General features: G+C 35.7%; 1 protein-coding gene and 1 non-coding gene across 2 annotated transcripts in view; one reads left to right on the top strand and one right to left on the bottom strand.

Annotated features, from left to right (window-relative positions):
* RNF141 (ring finger protein 141) overlaps positions 1–16,873 on the top strand; it is a 31,712-nt gene extending 14,839 nt beyond the window's left edge. Inside the window, exons 2-6 of the mRNA XM_049781083.1 lie at positions 1,232–1,423; positions 5,915–6,023; positions 8,017–8,198; positions 13,235–13,342; positions 16,548–16,873. Coding sequence (XP_049637040.1) covers positions 1,239–1,423; positions 5,915–6,023; positions 8,017–8,198; positions 13,235–13,342; positions 16,548–16,698 — 735 coding nt within the window. The 5' untranslated portion in view covers positions 1,232–1,238 and the 3' untranslated portion in view covers positions 16,699–16,873. The remainder of the gene's footprint in view (positions 1–1,231; positions 1,424–5,914; positions 6,024–8,016; positions 8,199–13,234; positions 13,343–16,547) is intronic.
* Positions 16,874–20,164: 3,291 nt separating this feature from the next.
* Positions 20,165–20,297, bottom strand: LOC126019302 (small nucleolar RNA SNORA51). The gene has a single exon (XR_007499030.1). It is a non-coding gene; the product is annotated as a small nucleolar RNA SNORA51 (small nucleolar RNA).
* Positions 20,298–25,675: the final 5,378 nt, after the last annotated feature.

Here is a 25,675-nt window from a genome sequence, read left to right as displayed (position 1 = left end):
ATGATACAGAAAACTGAACACACCAACAATGGTGGAACAATACCTCTAGAACCTTAAAGACTCTATCCTAGGCCCTGTCCTAGGACCTGCGCAAATACCAAGATTGCTTGCTATAGTGGCCTTATTTTCTCTACAACAGAGAAGAAAGGTTCCTGATACCACAAAAACAAAAAACAACAACAAAACAAACAAACAAAAAAACCTGGGATATGGCAATGAGAAGGTATGGAGACAGTGGTTGTTCCCATGACAATATGTTTCAAGAATGGAGAAACCCTGAATCTCTTAGGCCATGGGAATTTCCTTTCTTCCCCAACACTAGCTGTGCCTATACAAAAAAAAAAAAAAAAAGGCGGGGCAACACAAACCCTGCCACTGCAGCACCTTTTCTGGTGTTGTTTTATCTTATTTTTTTGTTTGTTTTTTTGATATTATCTTTCTTCTCCTTTTTCTTCTACTTTTTTCTTTCTTTTCCACTTTTGTGGATATTATTAGGTGATTTTTTTTTTAGTAGTTGATTCCAAATTCTTTCTCCTCTTTTCCTTAACCTTTTAACCTCCAACAGAATAGCATAATTTGAATCATTCAGCCTCATAAATTGAGGGGAGAAAAATGATACCAGGACCAGTCATATGAACATGTAGTATAAATTAAAAAAATGACCAGAGTGGAACACCAAACAGAATAGATACCCAACCTATAACAAGATGTAAGGCAGCGAGCATTTGCAGTAGGATTCTGGGGGATAAAGGAGTGAGATGTGGGAGACATGCTGGGAACGAGTGGAGGGAGGATAACATTGGTGGTGGGAATGCCCTTCATTTATTGTCACTATGTATCGTAAATAATTCTATGTAAATGAACTTCAGTCACAATAAAAAAAAAAGAATGTGAGCACTTGAATCAGTAAAATATTAATCCAAATTTCAATTGCTTACTGAATGTTTAATTTTAGATAAGTCAGTTTTATATTTATCTTGGTGTGATAATAGAAATTCATGATTTATCACTGAGTAACAATACATGAATTCTTTTTTTCTCAGTTATGCGATCTCTACAGATAGGCATACTTATTTGAAAATTTGACCTTTTAAATTCTACTTTAGATTTATGTAAGTCTCCTGAACTTTCACTTAAAGGAGCTCATACCTTTATTTTTTTTTTGTGGTGAGATTAGCATCTGTTGTTTTTACATTATATATAAAAATAACTTTTTACATATGTTTTACAGAAACTATATGAAACAAAACTTTCTGGAATTCAAAAGCCACCGTTTCATCATGGGACAGCAAATTTCGGATCAGACACCGTTGGTTCTTAACAAATTACCTGAAAAAGTAGCAAAACATGTTATATTGGTTCGAGAGAGTGGCACCTTGACTTATGAAGAATTTCTTGGGAGAGTTGCTGAACTTAATGATGTGTAAGGTTTATTATATTTGCTTTCTTTTCACTAATGTATGCCCTATATATTTTCATGACTGTATATGAAGAAGCCTAAAATGTTAATTGCTAAGTCTTTTCAAAAGCATTTAACAAATATTGATTACCTGTTATAATATTCTAATTGGTGATTTAAATGACCATTAATGAGGGTCTAGGAAAATAGAATATGCATGTACAATGCTGGCAAGATCCTCAATGCCACCTAGCATGCTAACCACCACCACCTGTGGCCCCCTGAACAGCACTGCATTCTTGGACTTACTCTGGCCCTGGTGATTGAGAATTACTGAGCTCTGAGCACTGCTTGGAGGCCCCCCCAATATATAGTTATATATTATCTATTTATTTTAACAACAGAAGAAACAGTAAGAAATTAAAATTAATTTGTATTATGAACACACAGATTGACTCTTGGAAAGAATTAAGAGGTATATTATGGAAGTGCCACTTAACTATCCAGAGATAGACTTCTAAGTGTCAAGGGTTACTCAGTTTGTGTACATCACCCAGTTTAGCTAGTTAATAAGTACATATACTCTTCACTGAATATATTTTGCCAGAAAAATGTTGCCATTTTGCTATTTTGCCAAAGAAATATGGAAAATATGTTATCACTGAGAAATGTGGTTTCATTGATATGTATATACATAAATATGTTGATATGTATGTATTTGTTAGGGGCCCATACCTGGTGGTGCTCATGGGTTACTCCTGGCTCTGCATTTGGGAGTAATTACTCTTGGCAGGGCTTGGGGGATCAACCACATGCAAGTCAAACACTATGCTCAGGCCCCCCTCACTAATATTTTTAATAAGTCAAAATACTTAAGTAGATTTCAAAAGAATGTGTATAAATTATGCATTTGTCTTCTTAAAGAGCATACCTTTTAGAATAAATTGCCTTTAAAAAAATTATTTTTAACCCAAGTGCAGGAATCAAACCCAGAACTCATTCATTTAAGGTAACTGTCTTAGAATGGCATCCCCAGCCCAGAACTTAGCCTTTTCATTGTGAATTTATTTATTTATTTATTTATTTATTTATTTTTTTTTTTTTTTTTTTTTTTTTTTTTGTGGTTTTTTGGGTCACACCCGGCAGTGCTCAGGGGTTATTTCTGGCTCCAGGCTCAGAAATTGCTCCTGGCAGGCACAGGGGACCATATGGGGCGCTGGGATTCGAACCGATGACCTCCTGCATGAAAGGCAAAATGCCTTACCTCCATGCTATCTCTCCAGCCCCCTGAATTTATTTTTTAAACAAAATTTCATAGGGATCATCCCAGTGGTACTCAGAGGGCTGTATCATGTGGTGCAGGCCTCATTTTTCATTTAGGTGAGGCCTCATAGCTAAGGCCTGGGTTCTGATCCTTGAGCCTACTAGTGATTGGGTGTTATCAACAAATTCAGAGTCTCACATATGCTGGGTATATACATCACCACTCGAACCATATCCCAGTCATATCATTGTCTTTTTTTTGTTTGTTTCTTGAGATTCTTTTTTGGGTTCATGCCTGGCAGTACTCAAGGATTATTTCTGGCTCTTAACTGAGATATTACAACTGGCAGGCTCCAATGACCATACGGTATGCTAGGGATCAAACCTGGGTCCGTCATGCGCAAAACAAATGCCCTGCATCTGTGCTATCTCTCTGGCCCCCTATCATTGATGTTTAAATCAGATCTTAAAGGTTCTTTTTTAGTTTATTTATTTCAGCTAGTACAACTAAGTACATACTATTTGCAAGGCCCTTGCTCAGGGTTGGACACTTTAGAGTGTTAAAATGATTACCCAATTTTTTTTTGTTTGGTTTTTTGGGCCACACCCATTTGATGCTCAGGGGTTACTCCTGGCTAAGCACTCAGAAATTGCCCCAGGCTTGGGGGGACCATATAGGACGCCGGGGGATTGAACCGAGGTCCTTCCTTGGCTAGCGCTTACAAGGCAGACATCTTACCTCTAGCACCACCTCACCGACCCCATTCAAATATTAATGCATATTCAATCCTAGGTCTGAAGCTCTTTCCACTATTCTATTTAACTTCTCTTTTAACTCCTAACCAATCAAACAAAATCACTGGACAATCAGAAACCATGTAATACACTAATTTATAGTTGCTGAAAACAGTTTAGGGTAGGATACATGAACCTGCTCCCTAAGCTTTAACTATATCAGATGATAAATACAGACTTGGCCATCTGGAACTTAGAGAATCAAAATGCTGTCTTTTCTGAACAGGGAGTAGTATCTACAGTTATTGGCTGTTCTATAAAAATAAAGATTGTTCTTCAAATCTGATTATTTTAAATCTTTTTTTTCTTTTTTTTTTTTGGTTTTTGGGTCACACCCAGTAGGGGTTACTCCTGGCTCTATGCTCAGAAATCCCCCTGGCAGGCACAAGGGATTCGAACCACCGTCCTTCTGCACCGTCCTTCTGCATGAAAGGCAAACGCCTTACTTTCATGCTATCTCTCTGACCCCTAGCTCATATCTTTTAAGAACACTATTTCCTTTTTGGTTTCTTGTTTTGTTTTGTTTTAGGGCCACACTTGGTGGTTCTCAGAGGTCACTCCTGGCTTTACAGTCAGAAATTGCTCCTGACAGGCTCGGGGTACCAAATGGGATGCTGAGGATCGAATCCGATCTGTCCCGGGTTGGCCACATGCAAGACAAATGCCCTACAGTTGTACTATCTCTCTGGCCCACTATTTCCTTTTTAAAAAAAAAAGTCCTGGAGAGCTATAGATACACATGCATATATTTGGAGTCTGTATAGATAAAATTTATTTAAAATATAATTTTTTGTAATCATAAATATTTTATTAAGTAATAATACAAAATTATTTTATACAAATAGCTAAGACTCTGGAGAGTAAATGGGAAAGGGACGCTGCTGGAAGTTTTTACATTTTACATGTATATATGTGTGTATTGTCTTGATGTTTTATATTTAAAATGTAGCCATGGGGTTTAAATCTAGCATTTTACTTTTTTTTCCCTAGATCATACCAAATGGTGGTATTTAAGCATTACTTCAGGACTGTGTTTGTGTGTATATATAGTATATGTATGTGTGTATTATATATACATATATGTATTATATATTAATAATTATATTATTAATCATATTTGGTTAGTGTGGGGGCACACCTGATGATGCTCCAGGATTACTCCTGACTCTACTCAAGAATTACTCCTAATGGTGTTTGGGGGATCTTCTAGGATTCTGGGAATCAAACCCAGGTCAGCCACATGCAAGGCAAACCCTGCCCACTGTACTGTCACTCTGGTCCCTAGGACTTATAAGGAGTAAAATTGGATTGATAAATTAATTGATAAAGCACAAAACTTAAATGCTTTCATGTTTATTGTTAAATTCAGGGAATTTATATACATAAATCAAATCTAGTCTATGAAATTTTGCCTAAAGCTACCAGATAAAATTTATCCCATGAAAGTATCTACAGGTTCAGTTTACAGAGGTTATCTTTAAGAGTGTCTTCACTTACCACAAAGAGTGGTGAGTTCAGTTAGAGAAATAACTGCACTGACAACTACAACTAGCAATAATCATGATAATGGTAGTGAGAGAAAATCCTCTCTCGAATACAGGCAGGGGGTGGGGGAAGAGGGAGATGGGGTGCATTGGATTATTGTACTGGTGAAGGGGGGTGCTCTTTTTTATAACTGAAACCCAACTACAAATATGTTTGTAATTATGGTGCTTAAATAAAGATATAACAAATAGAAGTAATAAAGCACAACATTCAGGCACAAATATATATATATATATATATATATATATATATATATATATATATATATATATATATATATATATAGTGTCTTCATTTTATTCACCACTGGAGGCTTCAGACTGGATTGAATTCTTAATACCAGTTCCCTAGAGGGAATTGAGCTAGAGGGTGTTATGCAAGTGCAATGCTTTCTGAAAACTATAAAATGAATCCAAAACAGAAGTACTTGATAGGTAGAAAACCAAACATTAAAAAAAAAGAAAACCAGGGGCCGGAGAGATAGCATGGAGGTAAGGCATTTGCCTTTCATGCAGGAGGTCATCGGTTCGAATCCCGGCGCCCCATATGGTCCCCCGTGCCTGCCAGGAGCAATTTCTGAGCCTGGAGCCAGGAATAACCCCTGAGCACTGCCGGGTGTGACCCAAAAACCACAAAAAAAAAAAAAAAAAAAAAGAAAACCAAATAATTAGCATAGCAGATTAGTTTTCACTTCCAATATTTGGTTACTTAAAGCTAATTGCTTAATTTTTGATACTTCAATTGATTTAGCTAATTGTTATTTAGTTATCCTCTTAAAATATTCATTTTTATGTTAGAATCCTTGTGACTCTTAAATTTTGCTTCTGTTTTGAAGTATTTCTTATATCTAATTTCATTGCTCCATTATTTTACATGACTCCATAAAACTTACAAATGTGTTTTTCTTTTTAGAATTGCTAAAGTAGCTTCTGGCCAAGAAAAACATCTTCTCTTTGAGGTACAACCTGGTTCTGATACCTCTGCCTTTTGGAAAGTGGCTGTACGGGTGGTTTGTACCAAGGTGAGAGTGATTTTCAGCTCTGAGCCTAAATTTGGGGTTAAAACTACAGTTATGGATCAGAAGATGGATTAAATTGATGTTGTGTGTGCTTTATTGTAAGAGCCCCTGGTTTAATTTTCTGTACCTCAAGATCCCCTAAACTGGGGCCGGGCAGTGGCACTAGAGATAAGGTGCCTGCCTTGCCTGCGCTAGCTTAGGACGGACCGTGGTTCGATCCCCCGGTGTCCCATATGGTCCCCCAAGCCAGGAGCGACTTCTGAGCGCATAGCCAGGAGTAACCCCTGAGCGTCACTGGGTGTGGCCCAAAAACCAAAAAAAAAAAAAAAAAAAAAAAAAAAAAGATCCCCTAAACTTTGTACCAAGAGTAGTCCTGGTACAGGATCCTCAGTGTTCTGGTTCCAACCCCCAAAGAAAGACCTACAATTAATAATCAAATATATTTTAGCATAGTTTTGGAACTACTTACTTACTTACTTACTTACTTTCCAAGATAACTAAATTTTTCTGGTCATATGATGATTTTTTTTTTTTTTTGGTTTTTGGGGCCACACCCATTTGATGCTCAGGGGTTACTCCTGGCTAAGCACTCAGAAATTGCCCCTGGCTTGGGGGGACCATATGGGACGCCAGGGGATCAAACCTCGGTCCTTCCTTGGCTAGTGCTTGCAAAGCAGACACCTTACCTCTAGCGCCACCTCACCGGACCCGATAAATATTTTTATATCAAAGAAAATGGTTGTTCTTTCTTTGATTTTAGTTTTTAGCTGATCCTAAGTTATTTAATTCTTAAGATGTCTTAAAAATTGAAGTTATATTAGGATATTACTTATTTTAATAACATTAGGTTGTTGTTCATTTAATAATTTAAAAATATTTTAAAGATTGATTTGTGTTTTAAGTAAATTTTTATAATATAGTAATTTATCTTCAATTTTTTTTTTGTTTTTTTTTAAGGGGGGGGCACACCCGGCGGTGCTCAGGGGTTACTCCTGGCTATCTGCTCAGAAATACCTCCTGGCAGGCTCGGGGAACCATATGGGATGCCGGGATTCGAACCAACCACCTTAGGTCCTGGATTGGTTGCTTGCAAGGCAAACACCACTGTGCTATCTCCCTGGCCCCTTATCTTCAAATTTTTAATCACTGAATTTATGATCTATACTAAATATATAATGATGGCTATCAATACTAGGAAACCTCCTCCATCAAGGGGTGCATTAAAATAGGTGATCTCTTTTGTTTTAGAAGAACTATACTTTGTAATGATTGATGGAGCTCTCTGGGAGTCACACACTTTAGCTATGGTACTTAGATCACCTTGCTTTGCACTAGAGATCACACTCTTTGTTATAAATTTATAAATTCATGGATCCCAGATATCAGGTCTACAGGGACTGTTCTCAGCATCTGGTGATTCCATTCCATTATATTCCATTCCATTCCATTTCTAGTGGAACCAAATACCAATTTTTATAGACTCACGAAGTAGGTGCTTTTTCACTAAGCCATCTTAAAATTTACTTCTTAAGTATGTGGAAGTTGCCTAGTATCCGCTCTAAATAAAATAATGCCTAATTGACACACAGGGTTATTTTAAGGATTAAATGAGTTGAATTTTGGGGTTGGAGTGATAGTATAGTGAGTAGAGTGGTTGCCTTTCATGTAATCCACACAGGTTTGATCTTCAGTACCACATGTGGTCTCACAAGCCTGGCCAGAAGAGATCTCTGATCACAGAACCAAGAGTAAGCACTGTGCAATACCAAGTGTGACCCAAAAATAAACCCCCCCAAAAAGCTTAATTTAAAAAAATAGAGTTGAATTTATGTAAGTGCTTTGAACTGCTCAAATGAAAAAAGATCATGTCACAATTCATTGTTTTAGTAAAATAATTTATAAGCCTTAAAAGTGTCTGTTCCTCAAATGTTTGACTATTTAGTTTCCCTTTTGGTATAAACATCTTTGTTTTTCCTTCCCTATTTTGTATTTTCAGATTAATAAAAGTAGTGGCATTGTGGAAGCATCAAGGATCATGAATTTGTACCAATTTATTCAACTTTATAGAGATATAACAAGTCAGGCTGCAGGAGTCTTGGCACAGACATCTGCTTCCGAAAACCTTGATGAAAATTCATCCTCTGTGAAGTCTTGTCAGGCTAGTCTTTGGATGGGAAGGTAAACTGTAGTTACTTTGTTTCCCTTATTTTCCAATATATACGCTTCTGGAATTTCATTAATAGTTTCAACAGTGTTATATTGGCATTTTAGATCCCCTCTTTTTGTCTCAGTTGATACTGTATCCCAGTTCTGATTTCAGATTACACTTTCTTCTTTTCTTTTCTTTTTTTTTTTGTGGTTTTTGGGTCACACCCGGCAGTGTTCAGGGGTTATTGCTGGCTCCATGCTCAGAAATCGCTCCTGCCAGGCTCGGGGACAATATGAAACGCCGGGATTCGAACCGATGACCTTCTGCATGAAAGGCAAACACCTTACCTCCATGCCATCTCTCCAGCCCCAGATTACATTTTCTTTACAACATTGTTAAGAATACCCAACTAGGGGCTGAAGCACAGTGGTATGGCCTTTGCCTTGCAAGCTGCTCACCCAGGACGGACCTTGGTTTGATCCCCAGCGTCCCATATGGTGTCCCAAGCCAGGAGCGATTTTTGAGTGCATAGCCAGAAGTCACCAAGTGCTGCTGGATGTGGCCCAAAAACAAAAAAAGAAGTACCCAACTAAAGAAAGCTTAAGGGTCTCACAGTGTTTCCATTTCTGTTCATCTACTTCCTAGGAATCTACTGTCTACATGTTTGCATTTAATAACAAAGGTAGTGCTTAATGTCCATCTTATAATTGACATTTAGGGTCTTAGACAGATTCTTCAGTAAATAAGGACTAAGAATATGACAAAACCCTGGAGCCGGCTTGGTGGCGCTAGAGGTAAGGTGTCTGCCTTGCCAGTGCTAGCCTAGGATGGACCGCGGTTAGATCCCTCTGCATCCCATATGGTCCCCCAAGCCAAGAGCGATTGACTTCTGAGCGCATAGCCAGGAGTAACCCCTGAGCGTCCCCGGGTGTGGCCCAAAAACAAACAAACAAAAAGAATATGACAAAACCATTCCGTTTTTTTTTTGTTTTTTGTTTTTTTTTGAAATTTTTTGACTTAGTGGAGCATTAAACTTTTAAATATTAGATCGAAGACTTGGTAGTTCATTGAGGAATGAGCAGGTAGTTGGTACACATGTTGCACATATTGGCTGAGTTACCACAAGGAAATTAAGTCAGTCAGAGTATTCTCTGATGGCGCTTGTTTATTTAATCCTAATAGAGAACTATTCTCTGGAAATGTTCTGTTCCTTCTCTAAAATGCTTTTGTCATATGAACATTCCTACCTGTTGCCAGTTGACAATCATACCGGTAATTTAAATTTTTAATTGCCTTGATGAAAAGTTTTTTGTTTTTTCAGTGTGGATCCAGACATACAGATATCATGTCTTATTGTAATACTTGGTAGATATCAGGGGTTCTGCACTGACAGTATCTTTTGCCTTAAAGTTAATAATATATTTGTAGTTGGAGAGATAATATATTACTGTGGTTAAGGTGCTCACCTTGCATGTAGAGGACCCCATTTTTCAGCACAGAGCCAGGAGTAAGCCCAGTACACCACCCAGTATGGCCCCCAAACTAAAACCAATAAAACAAATAGATACATATATATATATATATATATATATATATATATATATATGCTTAACCAGAATATCTTTTATTGCTTCATTTAATTACTATGTTGTTATAAAATTACAATTTCTGCTTATTACTTTTTAAGTAGGATTAATAGGATTATTCCTTATTTAATGGTTTTTTCAACTTGAGCTATTCAGGGCTTAGTAAAATACCACTAAGTCTTAGTGTATAATATACAGTGTTTAAATGTAATTTTTCTGTATTTTCTAAAGATTTTATAAATTTGTATTTTGTAAATTTTTTCACACATTTTCTACTTTTTTTTTTCTGATTTTCTATCTTTTTCCTCTCCCTCATTTTTGTATAGTATTTTGAAAGTTGTAAATAGGATTTACCAGTATACTTAAGTTCTGTTATAGCAAAAGAAAAGAAACTCATTCCTCTATCTTGTAGCAGTCATCATAAGGAAGGAAGTATGACTGTTACCACTTTTTATCATTCCTTTAAAACTGGACTACTCATTACTTGATCAGTTCTTCTTGCCTTTGTATGTCTTTTGGGTTTTCATGACACTTACCTTAGATCTGAAGAATATTTTAAGGATTTACATTAATTGAGTAGTTACAGGATATTGGGTATTTTGATGACTGCTTCACATCTATAACTCATTAGCCCAAAATAACCTCAGACAAGTACAATTATTGACACATTTTAGATGAAAAAGCTAAGATTTAGGTAGGCAAGTGCTTTACCTAGCAATTGTCCTAGCTTGAGATATTTAGTACTGCTGTCCTTCTAACCTTTACAGTTATTACTCTGATCTATAATTATTACTCTGATTCATAAAGATCCTGTATAACAGTACTTTCTAAACTGATACTCACATTACTATACTTTGAGGCTTGGAGGACCTATGTTTCTATCAAGCCCCCATGATGCCAGTGCTACTTACCCATAGATATCTCCTTGAAAAATAAGATTCATTTATCATTTGCAGCCAAGTGGTAATCCAAATTGTACTTGAAGACTTGAAGTTTATACAAGACTCACTGCCCCAGGAAAGCAAACCTTTAAATATGCAGAGGGCTTTAATTACTATGAAAATTTTCCTTTGCTAAAGTCGTCAGAATATTAAACTCTGGCTTTCTTAAAGCAATGTAACAGTTTAGAATTAAATTACCTATGTTCACATCCTGGTTCTACTCCCAACTATGTCTCTGGACAAGTAATGAAACTTTATTTCCTCAGTTCCCTTATCTTAAGAGAAAACAATTCATCTACTTCTTAGGTTTATTGTGAGTTAATATTTATAAAGTGCTTAGATCAGCACCTATCAGCATATCAAGAGTTAACTCTTCTTACTACATTATTATTACTTTTATTTCTTAACTTATGTTTTCTTTTTTTACTATTATTACTTGTATTTTTCAAATATATATATATATATATTTCTTTTTTATGCTTTCTACTTAGCCCTTTCACTGGCTTAAATTTCATCAAACAAATCTGTTCTCTAATATTCGAAAACAGTAATTAAATTTTATTTGAGCCTCTCCTCAAGCATAATTCATAATTTATTTGGCCTTTGTTTATGTAGATCTCTTTTCCATGATGATATTCCTGCATAATCCTTTATCTGTTGTTACCTTTTGGAGAATAGTGTATAGATAGAATTGAATAATACCCTATAAGTCATCTGACAAAGATAAATAGAGGGAGACTTTTCTGCCTTCTGTTCATTGGTCACTGCTCAAGTGACCATTGCCCAAGTTTTATTGACCTCTTCTGTATCTCTTGCTTTTATATTTGTTTTTCTTTCCAGATGCTCTTCATAAATCTCTCTCCTTCTGTCCCTCACTTTTAAACTCTAACCCTCAGAATTATTTTACATGTTTTAGATCCATCTATAATTTTCTAGTACTGACTACTTAGTTCATATTCTTAGATGTAAATTGTAAGCTCCTCAGATGTAGGGGGTTTTGATTCTTGTGGGCCTACATAATACCTAGGGCCTAAAAGGCATACTGGAACTGGATGTGTGTTTGTGTAATATAAATTCTTCTGATTCACATCCATGTAGGTTTTTATTTCATTTCAACTTTAGTTCAGTGGCTCTACTCTTCTGCCCAAACATAACATTTTATGTTGCCACATTCTGATCATTTATTCTTGTTATACCCCATATGCTCTTATTGTCTCCCAGATGAATTGTTGAAATAAGAATTATAAACCAGTCTTTTGTGGACCAGTGGTTGAAAAATCACACCTCTAAACTGTTTCCTTTCTTTATTTCCAATTAATCTTCCTGAAGGAGTTATTCAGAGGTAATTTGCTTTCCCCTCAATTAAACTCTGATTCTAGTTTCCTTATCAGAAATTTCAAAGTTGCTCTTTTGAAATTCAAGGATGAGATTTTTCACTTCTATATTTAACCAGCTCCTTTCCTCAGCTTTTTCCTCAGAATCTTATTATGTAGTTTTTTCTACAATATTTGTAGAAATTTTTCACAATTTTTTCACAATTTTTTGTATTCACTTAGAATTTATATTGTTAGAATTCCTCTATTTTTCTACCTGCTTATTCCAACAAATGTAAAATATACTAATGTCCTCCTCTTTGATTAGCACTATGTAATACACATTTGACATTTACTAAGGTTCTGTTTTATGTTCAAATCTACAAAATTGTAAGTGCTATACCAATGTCATATGCAGTACTATTAGGGCAGTCCAGTGGCTAAACTTTATTTTTGTTATTAGGAAAATAATATACTTTTGATAAGAAAACCCTTAAGAGGGGGCGGTGAGGTGGCGCTAGAGGTAAGGTGTCTGCTTTGCAAGCGCTAGCCAAGGAAGGACCGCGGTTTGATCCCCCGGCATCCCATATGGTCCCCCCAAGCCAGGGGCAATTTCTGAGCGCTTAGCCAGAAGTAACCCCTGAGCATCAAATGGGTGTGGCCCGAAAAACCAAAAAAAAAAAGAAAAGAAAAGAAAACCTTTAAGAAATACAAAGAAAAGCAAATTAAAATCAATCTACAAAAAATTTTATTGAAAATCCTAAAATAAACTTCCTCTATAAAAATCTTATAGTTTATGAATAAGGTAACCATGAAAAGTTAAAATGCAGTACTTAATTCCTATAATTAAGCGATGCATACATTGGTTTTGTGAGCAGAGATATTTCTCAGAGTTGCTAAGGTCTGATTTTATTAAACTTACAAGGGTATTCTAGGAAAGGAAAATACCACAATCAGGATTTTAGGTAACCACAATTTAAGGATACACTTTGAATCATGTCTGAGGTTGAAGATTTAATATATGTGTTCTTTCCCAAATTAAAAGCATTTTGTATTTAACATTAATCTTTTCTCTTTTTTTCCATTTATATCTACTTTCAGTATGATACAGGACAGGAGACATGGTCTGGTTCTAGAGAATATTAGACCTTGCATGGTAATGGTATAAAATATAAAGCACAATGACAGCAGAAAATATTTCTCCAGCTCAGTTTTCACATTGCAGGGTAAAGCAGCTGACTGACGAAGAGGAGTGCTGTATTTGTATGGATGGCCGAGCTGACCTCATCCTGCCTTGTGCTCACAGCTTTTGTCAGAAGTGTATTGATAAATGGTAAGATTTTTATAGCCTTCATGTGATAGGCAAAAATGTCGATCAGAATTTATACATTAATGTACTTCAAAATTAAAGTTATAATTAAGTATAAAAATTTTGATCTTTAGTACATTGAATTTCATTACATGCTTTCAGTTGGATAAAAGTAAATTTATATCTAAAGTTAAAAAAATTTAGGGCTGTGTTTTAGTTATGACATGGTAAAAGGAAATTTATGCCTGACTTGAGTCTAGAATTACATTTCCTCATTTCTGCATCCACCCTCTATATATGACTAAAGGAATGACATGAATTATTGAATGTTAGATTGCAGAAGGAACTTAAGAGATCAAATTGTCAAATTAATTCTATATAAAATAAGAATCATTTAGAAGTATTCATAATCAACATGCAATGAACTATATTTAAAGTATAATTTAATATGTTTTGATATATAAACACCCATTAAAATCAAATAATTCAGGTAATGTACATATCCATTACCCACAAAAATTACCTTGAAAGCCATGATAAAAGTTTCTTCCCATCTTTTCCTCCAATTCACAGTCACTAATATGCTTTTTTTGGTCACTATAAAATAATTTGAATTCTAGGAGCTGGAGAGATAGTACAGCAGATAGGATGCTTGCTTTGCATGCAGCTAACCCAGGTTTGATCCCCTGCTTCCCATATGTTTCTTCAGCAGGCCAGGATGTAGAGCCAGAAGTAAACCTAAGCACTGCTGACCCCAAAACAACAACAACAAAAAAATAATATAAATTCTAGAATTTTTGTGAATGTAATCACATAATGTATACTCTTTTTGCCTGCCTTTTTTCATGCTATATAATATTTTGAGAAATGACCATGTTATATAATGTGCATCACATAACATGTATCCTGCATCATAGACCATCTGCATCATGTAGTATATAGTAGTAATTCTTTCCTTTTTATTACTGATTAGTATTTATGGATATATAAGTTTTTAATTCATGTACCTTATATAACATTAATGAATATTAATTTTGTCTCTAGATTTTTGGCTGTTAAAAATAATGCTATTAACATAACTTTATTTACATTAGTCTTTTCTATTTTATTGATTTATTTTGCCATAGTCAGCTATGCCCAGTCAGAGCTTTCTCCTGACTCTGCACTAAAAGATCACTCTTGTTAGGCTCAGGACACCCTGTGTGGTGCTGGGGATTGAACCCAGGTCTGCTGCATCCAAGGAAAGTACCCTACCCACTATACTAACACTCTGACTTTCATGAAATAGTCTTTTAGTAAACATATTTTGTTTTCAAGGGATAAAAGCTTAGTAGCAGAATGATAAGTCATATGTATTGGTGTATTGCTTACTCTGTAGATTAGGTGTATGGTTTATATGATGTATATTCTATGGAAACAACTGTTTTCCAAAGTATCACTTTACACTCCTACCAGCAATATATGAAAATTTCCATTGCTTTATCATTTTGGCAGTACTTGGTATGATATTTTAGTCATTCTAATATGTATGTAGTAGTTTCGCATTGGTTTTCATTTGCATTGTTTGTTATGTCTTATGGGATTGGAGTAGTATTTAATTTAAAGCAATTACGTCCCACTAAAGAGATCTTTCAAAGTGGTCATGTAATATTGAGGCTGATGAGAGCAAGCAATCTCCCAGACCCTGTGTGAGCTTACAAGGATCTTCAAACTACAGACCACGAGCCACATATTGTATTTATTCCGATTTTGTTTCTTCACTTCTAAACAAGATATATGCAATGTGCATAGAAATTTGTTCATAATTTTTGTTTTTACTATAATCTGGCCCTCCAACAGTCTGAAGGACAGTGAACTGGCCCCCTGTTTAAAAAGTTTTTGAGGACTCCTGCATGATTCGGTTGATTCATCAATCTCTTATTGTTTCCTCACATCCACACTGATCATTAATCCCCTTGCTTTCCAAAATTCCCCCTCAGTGCAGCTTTCTCCTCTCCTATACTCTGGCTCCCTTTGTTCTCAACATGCTCAGGTCTCTCTTCATTGGAGGTACTGCCGATCCAGATTCAGGTTCTGTCTGTTCTGTGGCCTAGAAACAAGGCAGTAAGCTGGGGAAGCAATAGAATTTACCTTCCCTGCTTTATATCACTCAGGAGTATTGTTTGCTCTCTGATGTCTGCTGCTGAAGGCCATTGCTTCTTGTATGTTGTCCTTTGTTTTAGTTATTTTAAGTGGGAAAATAAATCTTGTTCTTGTTGCCTGGAAGCAAAAGTTGACTGTTTTGAAATTTTGTAACTTGTGCACAGAAGAGCACTCTCTTAATTATCTTGTAAAGTGTCTCCAGGGAACAGAAATCAACCTGAATAATATATGCCAGCTCTAACTTTCACATTTAGCTTTTGAAGCGTATTTCTAAATTTTTGCACAAAAGCCAAAGAGCAATTGATACAATTAAATTACTTTGGCCTCAAACTTCCTTGAGAGATGAAGAGAAAAACATTTTCTCAGCATGGCATGTTTCTGGTTCAGATGTACTGTTTTTGAAATTTCCAAAATTATATTTGATGAGAAAAATTACTTTTTGGAACACATAATGATAAGTGATCAGACATTATATCCTTCCCTCCCAGAAAAGTCATTGTGCATATGAAATTCATTTTTTATTTGAAATCTTCCATTCCATTAAAGCAAAATACCAGAAAAAACTAAATGTTTTCCTAAGGGAGGCTAATCAAATGAGTTATAGCTTATTGTAATCTATACTTTAAAGGACTAAATAGCTCTAAAATGTGCATGATGGCCGATGATATAAATATAGATATGTCAAGTTAAAAGAGCAGTGACATATTTGTATGTACTCATAAACTTGATCATTCTTGGCCTATATCTCTAAAATTATCTTTTCCAAAGTAGATGATTTTCACCCCATCTTGGGAAATGCTGGAAAATCCAAGAGGGCCATAGTAATCTCAGTTACATTTGGAGGGGTGAATTTTTTTTCCTTGAAAACAGGGGGAGTAAATCAAATAAATGTAGAGCCTCTGCTCGAGACTATCAAAGAAGTTGGTAATATGGTTCCTTTGGGGAAGAGAATTAAAGACTGGGATGAGAAAGAGTTTTGTTTTTCACTATGTACTTCTGTGCTATTTACTTTTTTAAAGACATGTTCATTTATAACTTTTTAAGAAAAATTTTATTTTTACTGTTCTTTATTTGACTTCTCTAATAGGAGTGATCAGCACAGGAATTGCCCTATTTGTCGTCTACAAATGAGTGGAACAAATGAATCCTGGGTGGTGTCAGATGCACCCACAGAAGACGATATGGCTAACTATATTCTTAACATGGCTGATGAGGCAGGCCAGCCCCATAGGCCATGACCTTCAAGACAAGAAACTTTTTTTCATAGAAGAATACGGGCTTTTGTAGAAACACAGACACAGAGAAGTCAATTTATCCCCACCTTTTATTTTTGCAATTTTGGCAATTTGTTCCATTTCTTTTGATAAACTTTACATGTTTTCCATTTATGGCAAATTAAAAATTACTACTGTCGGGGAGGGGGGATTTACTACTGTCAATTTCAGTCAACTTTTTTCCTGTTAGTCACCTCTTCTAATAGAACTAATTGCTCTTAAATTCTTTGCTGAAGTAAAAGCTGTATTTCCAGAGGCTTCTGAAATTTTTCAGGCTATGAGCATTTTGTATCTTTTAGATAGGTTCAGAATAAGCCTTGAATGTGAAAATTCTAGCTAGCCATGAAAAATTTTAATGACAGAAAAAGTAGAATACATTAAAGTGCATGTACTACTAGTCTTTTCTTCTGGAATCTAAGGAGTATCTATGCCCCCTTGTGGTTAATTATTGCTCCTTTAATCATTTTTACTTGAAATGATCTACAGTTTTATAATTTTCGCAGTGTATTTTGAAACTGTATTTTTTACTCTGCCCCCACCTAAATGCTGTTTAATTTGGGCGCACTATAAAATTGAGCATGATTTTAGTATATAAGTAGATTTCTACTGCCAAATTGCTTTGGCTATTCTGGAAGAACTTTCTCACAGCTAGGAAACTATCCTAAATAGCTGCTTTTATCCTTTTCTTTGGTCTCCCATATGGTGTTCAGAGAGACCCAGAACCACTTACAACAATACTCATACCCAGTAATTCTCAGACCCAGCAGGGAGGCCAGACATGTTCACCCTAATGGTGAGCAGGAAATTAAACTAAGTCTCTGCTATACATATGCTTCAGCCTTTAACATTTCTTCTGAGCCCTCTACAATAGCTTTTTAGTTACTTGGTGTTTATGATGAAAAGTTTCTTTATCACAGATCCTAAATTTTTATTTCCAAATTTTGATAATCATTCAGTATTGGTTTATTGGTACTTTTGTTTTCTTAACTGGAAAGAATCTGGAGGAGGGCACAAGTCTTCAAGTGTTTGTAGACCAAGATAAAAGAAAGGTTCCAAAATAGCTCAGAGGGCTAATGGGCATGCTTTGCACATTAGCCAGAGGCCTGAGTTTGATCCCCAGGCTTGCAGAGTTTCCTGAACACAGCTAAGAGCAGTCCCTGAGCATTATATCAGAAGTAGCTTATGAGCATCAGTGGGTGTGGCTCAAACTTCCTTCCACCTTTAAAAAAAATAGAAAACAGAAAAAATAGGTTTTTAACCATGTGTATGCAAAACATCTAAAAACTAGGAGATAGTTTTACATTCTTGTTGTTTCACTATACTTTGTAAATGCTGCTTTTAAACTTATTGTTTTATGTTAAATGTTAACAATTTGGGCCTGGAAATAAAAGACACAACTCATCGGTAGATGCTTAGTTCTGATTTCCATCCCGAGCACTGCATGACACCAGCACCATCAGTTTATAATTTATTTAAAAAAACAAAAACTGACACTTCAATATATTGTAAAAGCAGGGCCCATAGCAGATGGAGTGTTTGCTTTGCATGCAGCCAACTTAATTTTGATTCACACCATCTTGTATGGCCCCCTGAGCCTACAGGGAATGATTTCTGAGTGCAGAGCCAGGATTAAGTCTTCTGCACATCTAGATGTGCCTTCCCCATTAAAAAAAACTTGTAAAAGTAGAGTTGAAATGCTTTTTAAAATATATATTGGGGCCAGAGCTATAGCACAGCAGTAGGGCATTTGCCTTGTACGCGGCTGATCCAGGACAGACCTGGGTTCGATCCCTGATGTCCCATATGGAGTCAGGAGTAACTGCTGAGCGTCACCAGGTATGGCCCAAAAAATCTATAAATAAAGAAATAAAAATAAAAGATATGTTAACATTCTACCTAGTATTTCTGACTAATTGCTAATTTGGAGATTTTTTTTAATATTTTGTACCAAAATACATATTGCTGATTATTAGTGAGAAAATTTTGGTACTAGGATTCTAATAGACATACAAGTAAGATCATATATTTATAAAATCCAATCTAAAGTAACCTGATTTGGCCCCCCAAAAGTACAAATAATTGGTTGGCATTTATGATGCCCAGTACCAAATGGCTAAACATTCTGAATACTTATACAAGTAGAGTACACTGGGACTCTGCCATACTGATCTAGCAATTTAACTGATGATTGTGTGGCCTTGAGAAAAATTTCTTCCTCTGATTGTAGATTTCATTAGACTTCGTTTTAACATTTTATTTCAGTTTTAGAATTTTTTCCTGTCTAAAATCTTTGAATTCCTATACTCTCTCTACCTTCCTCTCCTCCCCTCTTTCTCCCTCCCTTTCTATATCCCTAAATAAAAATTATTTTGATTTATATGTATTATAGTCAACCAATTAAAATAATTTTAATGCATCAGTTATATCCAGTATTAGATTTTAGCGAGTAACATGGTTATATGATGGGTGTTGTTTCTAAAGTACTTTCTAGCTTCCTCTTCCTGATTTTTTTTTTTTTTTTTTACTAAATTCAAGTCAAATTTTTGGAACCATGACTTTTTTCCCTGGGTTATTTTCCATGTGATGGATTTTGAAAACTTAATTACCCTTTTGAGATTTCTTTTCTAGATCTAATACTTTAAATTGTTCTTTTAGATTAGGACTGCTGAGATTAGTTCAGATTTCTGTTTTCATATTTTCTGAAAATGAACAAAGTTGCTTTACAGATTTTGGATCTTTCCAGGTGAAGCAAGCCACTGATTTTTCTTTCCCTTGCCACACCCCACCCCTCCAAAATCTATCACCTTTCAAGGAATTATTTAACAGTGAGCCCAGGTTCTAAATATTTCCCAAATCTTTTTACTTTCAATATGAACTCTAAAACACTAACTGATCTACTGTGAAATATATAATGTTTTTATTAGTAGTATCAAAGGAGCACAAGTTTTTGTTTATTCCATTAAACCAGGTGATAATTCTTGAGATATGAATGTTAGGTTCTATGCACTAACTGTACCAGTTGTAAATTTGTTTAATGTATACTTTTTGTATTCTGTACAGCTTTGACTTTTTCAAATATGAAGTACTTAAGTGTACTTACTATGATTCAAAAAAATTTAATGTGTGCCCTTTTAGGATTTGTGAAATAATTTCATGAACTCTAAGAAATTTGCTTCATAAGATTAAAGTTTTCTGTATTCTAACTCAATAATAAAAGGTTTACTTATATTGTAGAACTTGAGTCTGAGAAAATGGATTTGACTATGTACTGTACTTAAAAGTTGAGAATAATAGCAACTGTTTTATTCATAAGACAAACTGATTAATGTGCAATAAATAATCTTTAGCAAGTAAATTTAGCCACTTGAAGATATATTTTCCTTATCATGTGTATCATGTTCTTAAAACTAAAGTTATATTCTTTTTTTCCCCATGTCCCCCCATTCACAATACAGACCAGGCAAAGGGGCTGGGCTGAGGTGTATATGGGGAGCACTTACTGTACCTCCTCTTTTTATACAGTCAGTGTAAAGAACATAGTCTGTGGTAAGCATTAGGAGGCCTAATGTTATATTCTTTAGAGAACTTTTTGATATTGTGTTCTTGAGATTGTGATGTTTGTGTGCTATGTTTTAAAATAAATTCAAGTTGTACTTGATTTCCTTATACTAAATATATGTCTAAAATATTACATTTGCTTAAAAATAACAGACTTTTAGCATTGAAAAGTTGGATTCATTAAGTCAGTCCAAAATATACTCATTTAAAAGGCTTATTTTTAAGCCTAATTTTGTCTACTTAAGAAAAAGAAAACATTTGAAGTATAGGGAAATCAGCTAATCGCCCATACTTATGATGAAAATATAATGAAATAAATACAATAAAAAACAAAAACAATTCACAATAGATTTTAATCTGTTCCTTTGTCTTTTTACTTAAATTCATGACAGGTAATTGTTATATTTCTCTTGAAAAACAATTTCTAAGGCAATGTAATTAAAGAACAATCTCAGATCTTAGGACTGAAAGGAAGAAAATCCTTATTTGTAAATACTATAAATCCTTATATATAATAATGATTCACAGTTTATAATTAAATTTATTGATAGTATGAAGGATGCTTATGATCTTTTTTCTTTTTTTTATTTAAACATCTTGATTACATATATGATTGTGATTAGGTTTCAGTCATGTAAAGAACACCCCCTTCACAAGGCAACATTCCCTCCACCAATGTCCCAAATCTCCCTCCATTCCACCCCACCCTCACCTGTACTCCAGACAGGCTTTCCAGTTCCCTCATTCATTCACATGATTATGGTAGTTCTCTGTGTAGTTATTTCTATAACTGCACTCACCACTCTTTGTGGTGAGCTTCATGAAGTGAACTGGTGTTCCAGCCCTCCTCTCATTGTCTCTGAGGATTGTTGCAAAAATGACTTTTATTTTTCTTAAAAACCATAGATGAGTGAGACTATTCTGCGTCTCTCTTCCTCCCTCTGACTTATTTCACTCAGCATGATAGATTCCATGTACATCCTTGTATAGGAAAATTTCATGATTTCATCTCTCCTGATGACTGCATAATATTCCATTGTGTATATGTACCATAGTTTCTTTAGCCATTCGTCTGTTGAAGGGCATCTTGGTTGTTTCCAGAGCCTGTTATTGTGAATAGTGCTGCAATAAATATAGGTGTGAGGAAGGGGTTTTTGTGTTGTATTCTTGTGTTCTTAGGGTATATCCCTAGGAGTGGAATAGCTGGGTCGAATGGGAGCTCAATTTCCAGATTTTGGAGGAATCTCCATATCACTTTCCATAGAGGTTGGACTAGATGTCATTCCCACCAGCAGTGGTTAAGAGTTCCTTTCTCTCCACATCCCCGCCAGCACTGATTGTTCTCATTCTTTGTGATGTGCGCCAATCTCTGTGGTGTGAGGTGGTATCTCATCGTTGTTTTGATTTGCATCTCCCTGATTAGTAACGAGGAGCATTTTTTCATGTGCCTTTTGGCCATTTGTATTTCTTTTTTTATCAGAGTGTTCATTTCTTGATGTTAATCCTGCCAATCCATGAGCAGGGTATGTGCTTCCATTTCCGCGTGTCCTCTCTTATTTCTTGGAGCAGAGTTTTATAGTTTTCCTTGTATAGGTCCTTCACATTTTTAGTCAAGTTGATTCCAAGATATTTGAGTTTGTGTGACACTATAGTGAATGGAGTTGTTTTCTTAATGTCCATTTCTTCCTTATTAGTATTCCTTACACCTATATTCATTGCAGCTCTATTTACCATAGCAAGACTCTGGAAACAACCAAGATGCCCTTCAACAGACGAATGGCTAAAGAAACTGTGGTATATATATACAATGGAATATTATGCAGCTGTCAGGAGAGATGAAGTCATGAAATTTTCCTATACATGGATGTACACGGAATCTATTATGCTGAGTGAAATAAGTCAGAGAGAGAGAAAAACGCAGAATGGTCTCACACATTTATGGGTTTTAAGAAAAATGAAAGACATTCTTGCAATAATAACTTTCAGACACAAAAGAGAAAAGAGCTGGAAGTTCCAGCTCACCTCAGGAAGCTCATCACAAAGAGTGATGAGTTTAGTTGGATAAATAACTACATTTTGAACTGTCCTAATAATGAGAATGTATGAGGGAAATTGAGAACCTGTTTAGAGTACAGGCGGGGGTCGGGTGGGGAGGAGGGAGACTTGGGACATTGGTGATGGGAATGTTGCACTGGTGATGGGTGGTGTTAAGAAAAAAAATTATTGTTATTCAATAATGGAAAAAAATTATTCATTAATGTTAAAAAAAACAAATCCATGCAATTCATTAAGTACATCACCCTATAAAAACAAGATATTTTATTCACCAAAATAATAAAAAAAATATTATTTAAAGAATACTAAAAAAAAAAAAAGTGTTCATTTCTTCTCCCCATTTTTGATGGGATTAGATTTTTTTTTTCTTGTAAAGTTCTGTCAGTGTCCTATATATTTTGGATATTAGCCCCTTATCTGTTGGGTGTTGGGTGAATAGTTACTCCCACTTCGTGGGTGACTCTTGTATCCTTGTCTTTACTTCTTTTGAGGTGCAGGAGCTTCTCAGCTTAATGTATTCCCATCTGTTGATCTCTGTGTCCACTTGTTTGGAAAATGCAGTTTCCTCCTTGAAGATGCCTTTAGTCTCAATGTCATGGAGTGTTTTACCAATGTGTTGTTCTATATACCTTATGGTATCAGGTCTGATATCAAGGTCTTTAATCGATTTGGATTTTACCTTCGTACATGATGTTAACTGCAGGTCTATGTTCGCTTTTTTGCAAGTGGCTAACCAGTTCTGCCAGCACCACTTGTTGAAGAGGTTTTCCCTGCTCCACTTAGGATTTCTTGTTCCTTTGTCAAAAATTAGATAATTGTATGTCTGGGGAACGTTCTCTGAGAACTCAAGCCTATTCCACTGATCTGAGGGTCTGTCTTTATTCCAAAACCATGCTGTTTTGATAACTATTGCTTTGTAGTACAGTTTAAGGTTGGGGAAAGTAATGCCTCCAATTTTCCTTTTCCCTAGGAGTGCTTTAGCTATTCAAGGGTGTTTCTTGTTCCAGATGAACTTCATAAGTGTTTGATCCACTTCTTTGAAGAATGTCATGGGTATTTTTAAGGGAATCACATTAAATCTGTATAATGCTTTGGGGAGTATTGCCATTTTAATGATGTTACTCCTGCCAATTCATGAGCATGGTATGTGTTTTTCATGTCCGTGTGTCCTCTCTTATTTCTTGGAGCAGGGCTTTATAGTTTTCTTTGTATAGGTCCTTCATGTCTTTGGTCAAGTTGACTCCAAGATATTTGAGTTTGTGTGCAACTAATGTGAATGGGATTGCCTTCTTGACTTCCTTCTCTTCCCTATCATTATTGGTGTATAAAAAGGCCATTGATTTCTGTGTGTTAATTTTGTAGCCTGCCACTTTGTTATATGAGTCTATTGTTTCTAAAAGCTTTTTGGTAGAGTCTTTAGAGTTTTCTAAGTAGAGTATCATGTTGTCTGCAAACAATGAGAGCTTGACTTCTTCCTTTCCTATCTGGATTCCCTTGATATCTTTTTCTTGCCTGATCACTATAGCAAGAACTTCCAGTACTATGTTGAAGAGAGTGGTGAGAGTGGACAGCCTTGTCTTGTACCAGAATTTAGAGGAAAGGCTTTCAGTTTTTCTCCATTGAGGATAATATTTGCCATTGACTTGTGGTAGAAGGCTTCAACTAGATTGAGAAAGGTTCCTTCCATTCCCATCTTGCTGAGAGTTTTGATCAAGAATGGGTGTTGGACCTTATCAAATGCTTTCTCTGCATCTATTGATATGATCATGTGATTTTTATTTTTCTTCTTGTTGATGTTGTGTATGATGTTGATAGATTTACGGATGTTAAACAATCCTTGCATTCCTGGGATGAAATCTACTTGGCCGTAGTGTATGATCTTCTTGATGATGCATTGGATCCTATTTGCCAAGTTTTTGTTGAAGATCTTTGCATCAGCATTCATCAGGGATATTAGTCTGTAATTTTCTTTTTTGGCAGCGTCTCTGTCTGGTTTTGGTATCAAGGTGATGTTGGCTTCATAAAAGCTGTTTGGGAGTGTTCCCCTTTTCATGGAAGAACCTGGCTAGGATTGGTAGTAGCTCCTCTTGAAAGATTTGAAAAAATTCATTAGTAAATCCATCTGGGGGGGGCGGGTGGTGGCGCTAGAGGTAAGGTGCCTGCCTTGCCTGCACTAGCCTTGGATGGACCGTGGTTCGATCCCCCGGCATCCCATATGGTCCCCCAAGCCAGGAGCAACTTCTGAGTGCATAGCCAGGAGTAACCCCTGAGCGTTACCGGGTGTGGCCCAAAAACCAAAAAAAAAAAAAAAAAAAAAAAAAGTAAATCCATCTGGGCCTGGGCTTTTCTTTTTGGGCAGATGTTTGATTACAGTTTCAATTTCCTCTGTAGTGATGGGGGTGTTTGGATATGCTGCATCCTCCTTACTTAAATGTGGAAGGTTATAAGTGTCCAAGAATTTTTCCATTTCTTCTAGGTTCTCATGCTTAGTAGCATAAAGTTTCTCAAAGTAGTCTCTGATTACCCTTTGGATCTCTGCAATATCTGTCGTGATCTCCCCCTTTTCATTTTCAATATGGGTTATCAGATTTCTCTCTCTTTTTTTGCGAGTTTTGCCAATGGTCTATCAATCTTGTTTATTTTTTCAAAGAACCAACTTCTGCTTTCGTTGATCTTTTGGATTGTTTTTTGGTTTTCCACTTCATTGAGTTCTGCTTTCAGCTTTGTTATTTCCTTCTGTCTCCCTATTTTTGGTTCCTTTTGTTGGTCATTTTCTAATTTTTTGAGCTGCATCATTAAGTTATTCAGGCATGCCCCTTCTTCCTTCTTGATGTGTGCTTGCAAAGCTATAAATTTTCCTCTCAGGACCGCTTTTGCTGTGTCCCATAGATTCTGGCAGCTTGTGTCTTCATTATCATTTGTTTCCAGGAAAGTTTTGATTTCCTTTTTGATTTCATCTTGGACCCACTGGTTGTTCAGTAGCAGGGTGTTTAATTTCCAATTGTTAAAGTTTTTATTCTGTGTGCCTTTGTAGTTCACATCTAATTTCAGAGCCTTGTGGTCAGCAAAGGTAGCCTGCAAGACTTCTATCCTCTTGATTTTATGGAGGTATGTTTTATGTGTCAGCATGAAGTCTATCCTGGCGAATGACCCATGTACATTGGAGAAGAATGTGTACCCAGATTTTTTGGGATGGAGTGTCCTATATATATCTACTAGTCCTCTTTCTTCCATTACTCTTTTCAGGGCTAATATGTTTTTTTGGGTTTCAGTCTGATTGACCTATCAAGTGTTGATAGGCCGTGTTGAGGTCTCCCACAATTATTGT

The sequence above is a fragment of the Suncus etruscus genome, chromosome 9 (assembly GCF_024139225.1).
Source record: "Suncus etruscus isolate mSunEtr1 chromosome 9, mSunEtr1.pri.cur, whole genome shotgun sequence".
NCBI lineage: Eukaryota > Metazoa > Chordata > Mammalia > Eulipotyphla > Soricidae > Suncus > Suncus etruscus.
This window is presented reverse-complemented; position numbering and strand designations above follow the sequence as displayed.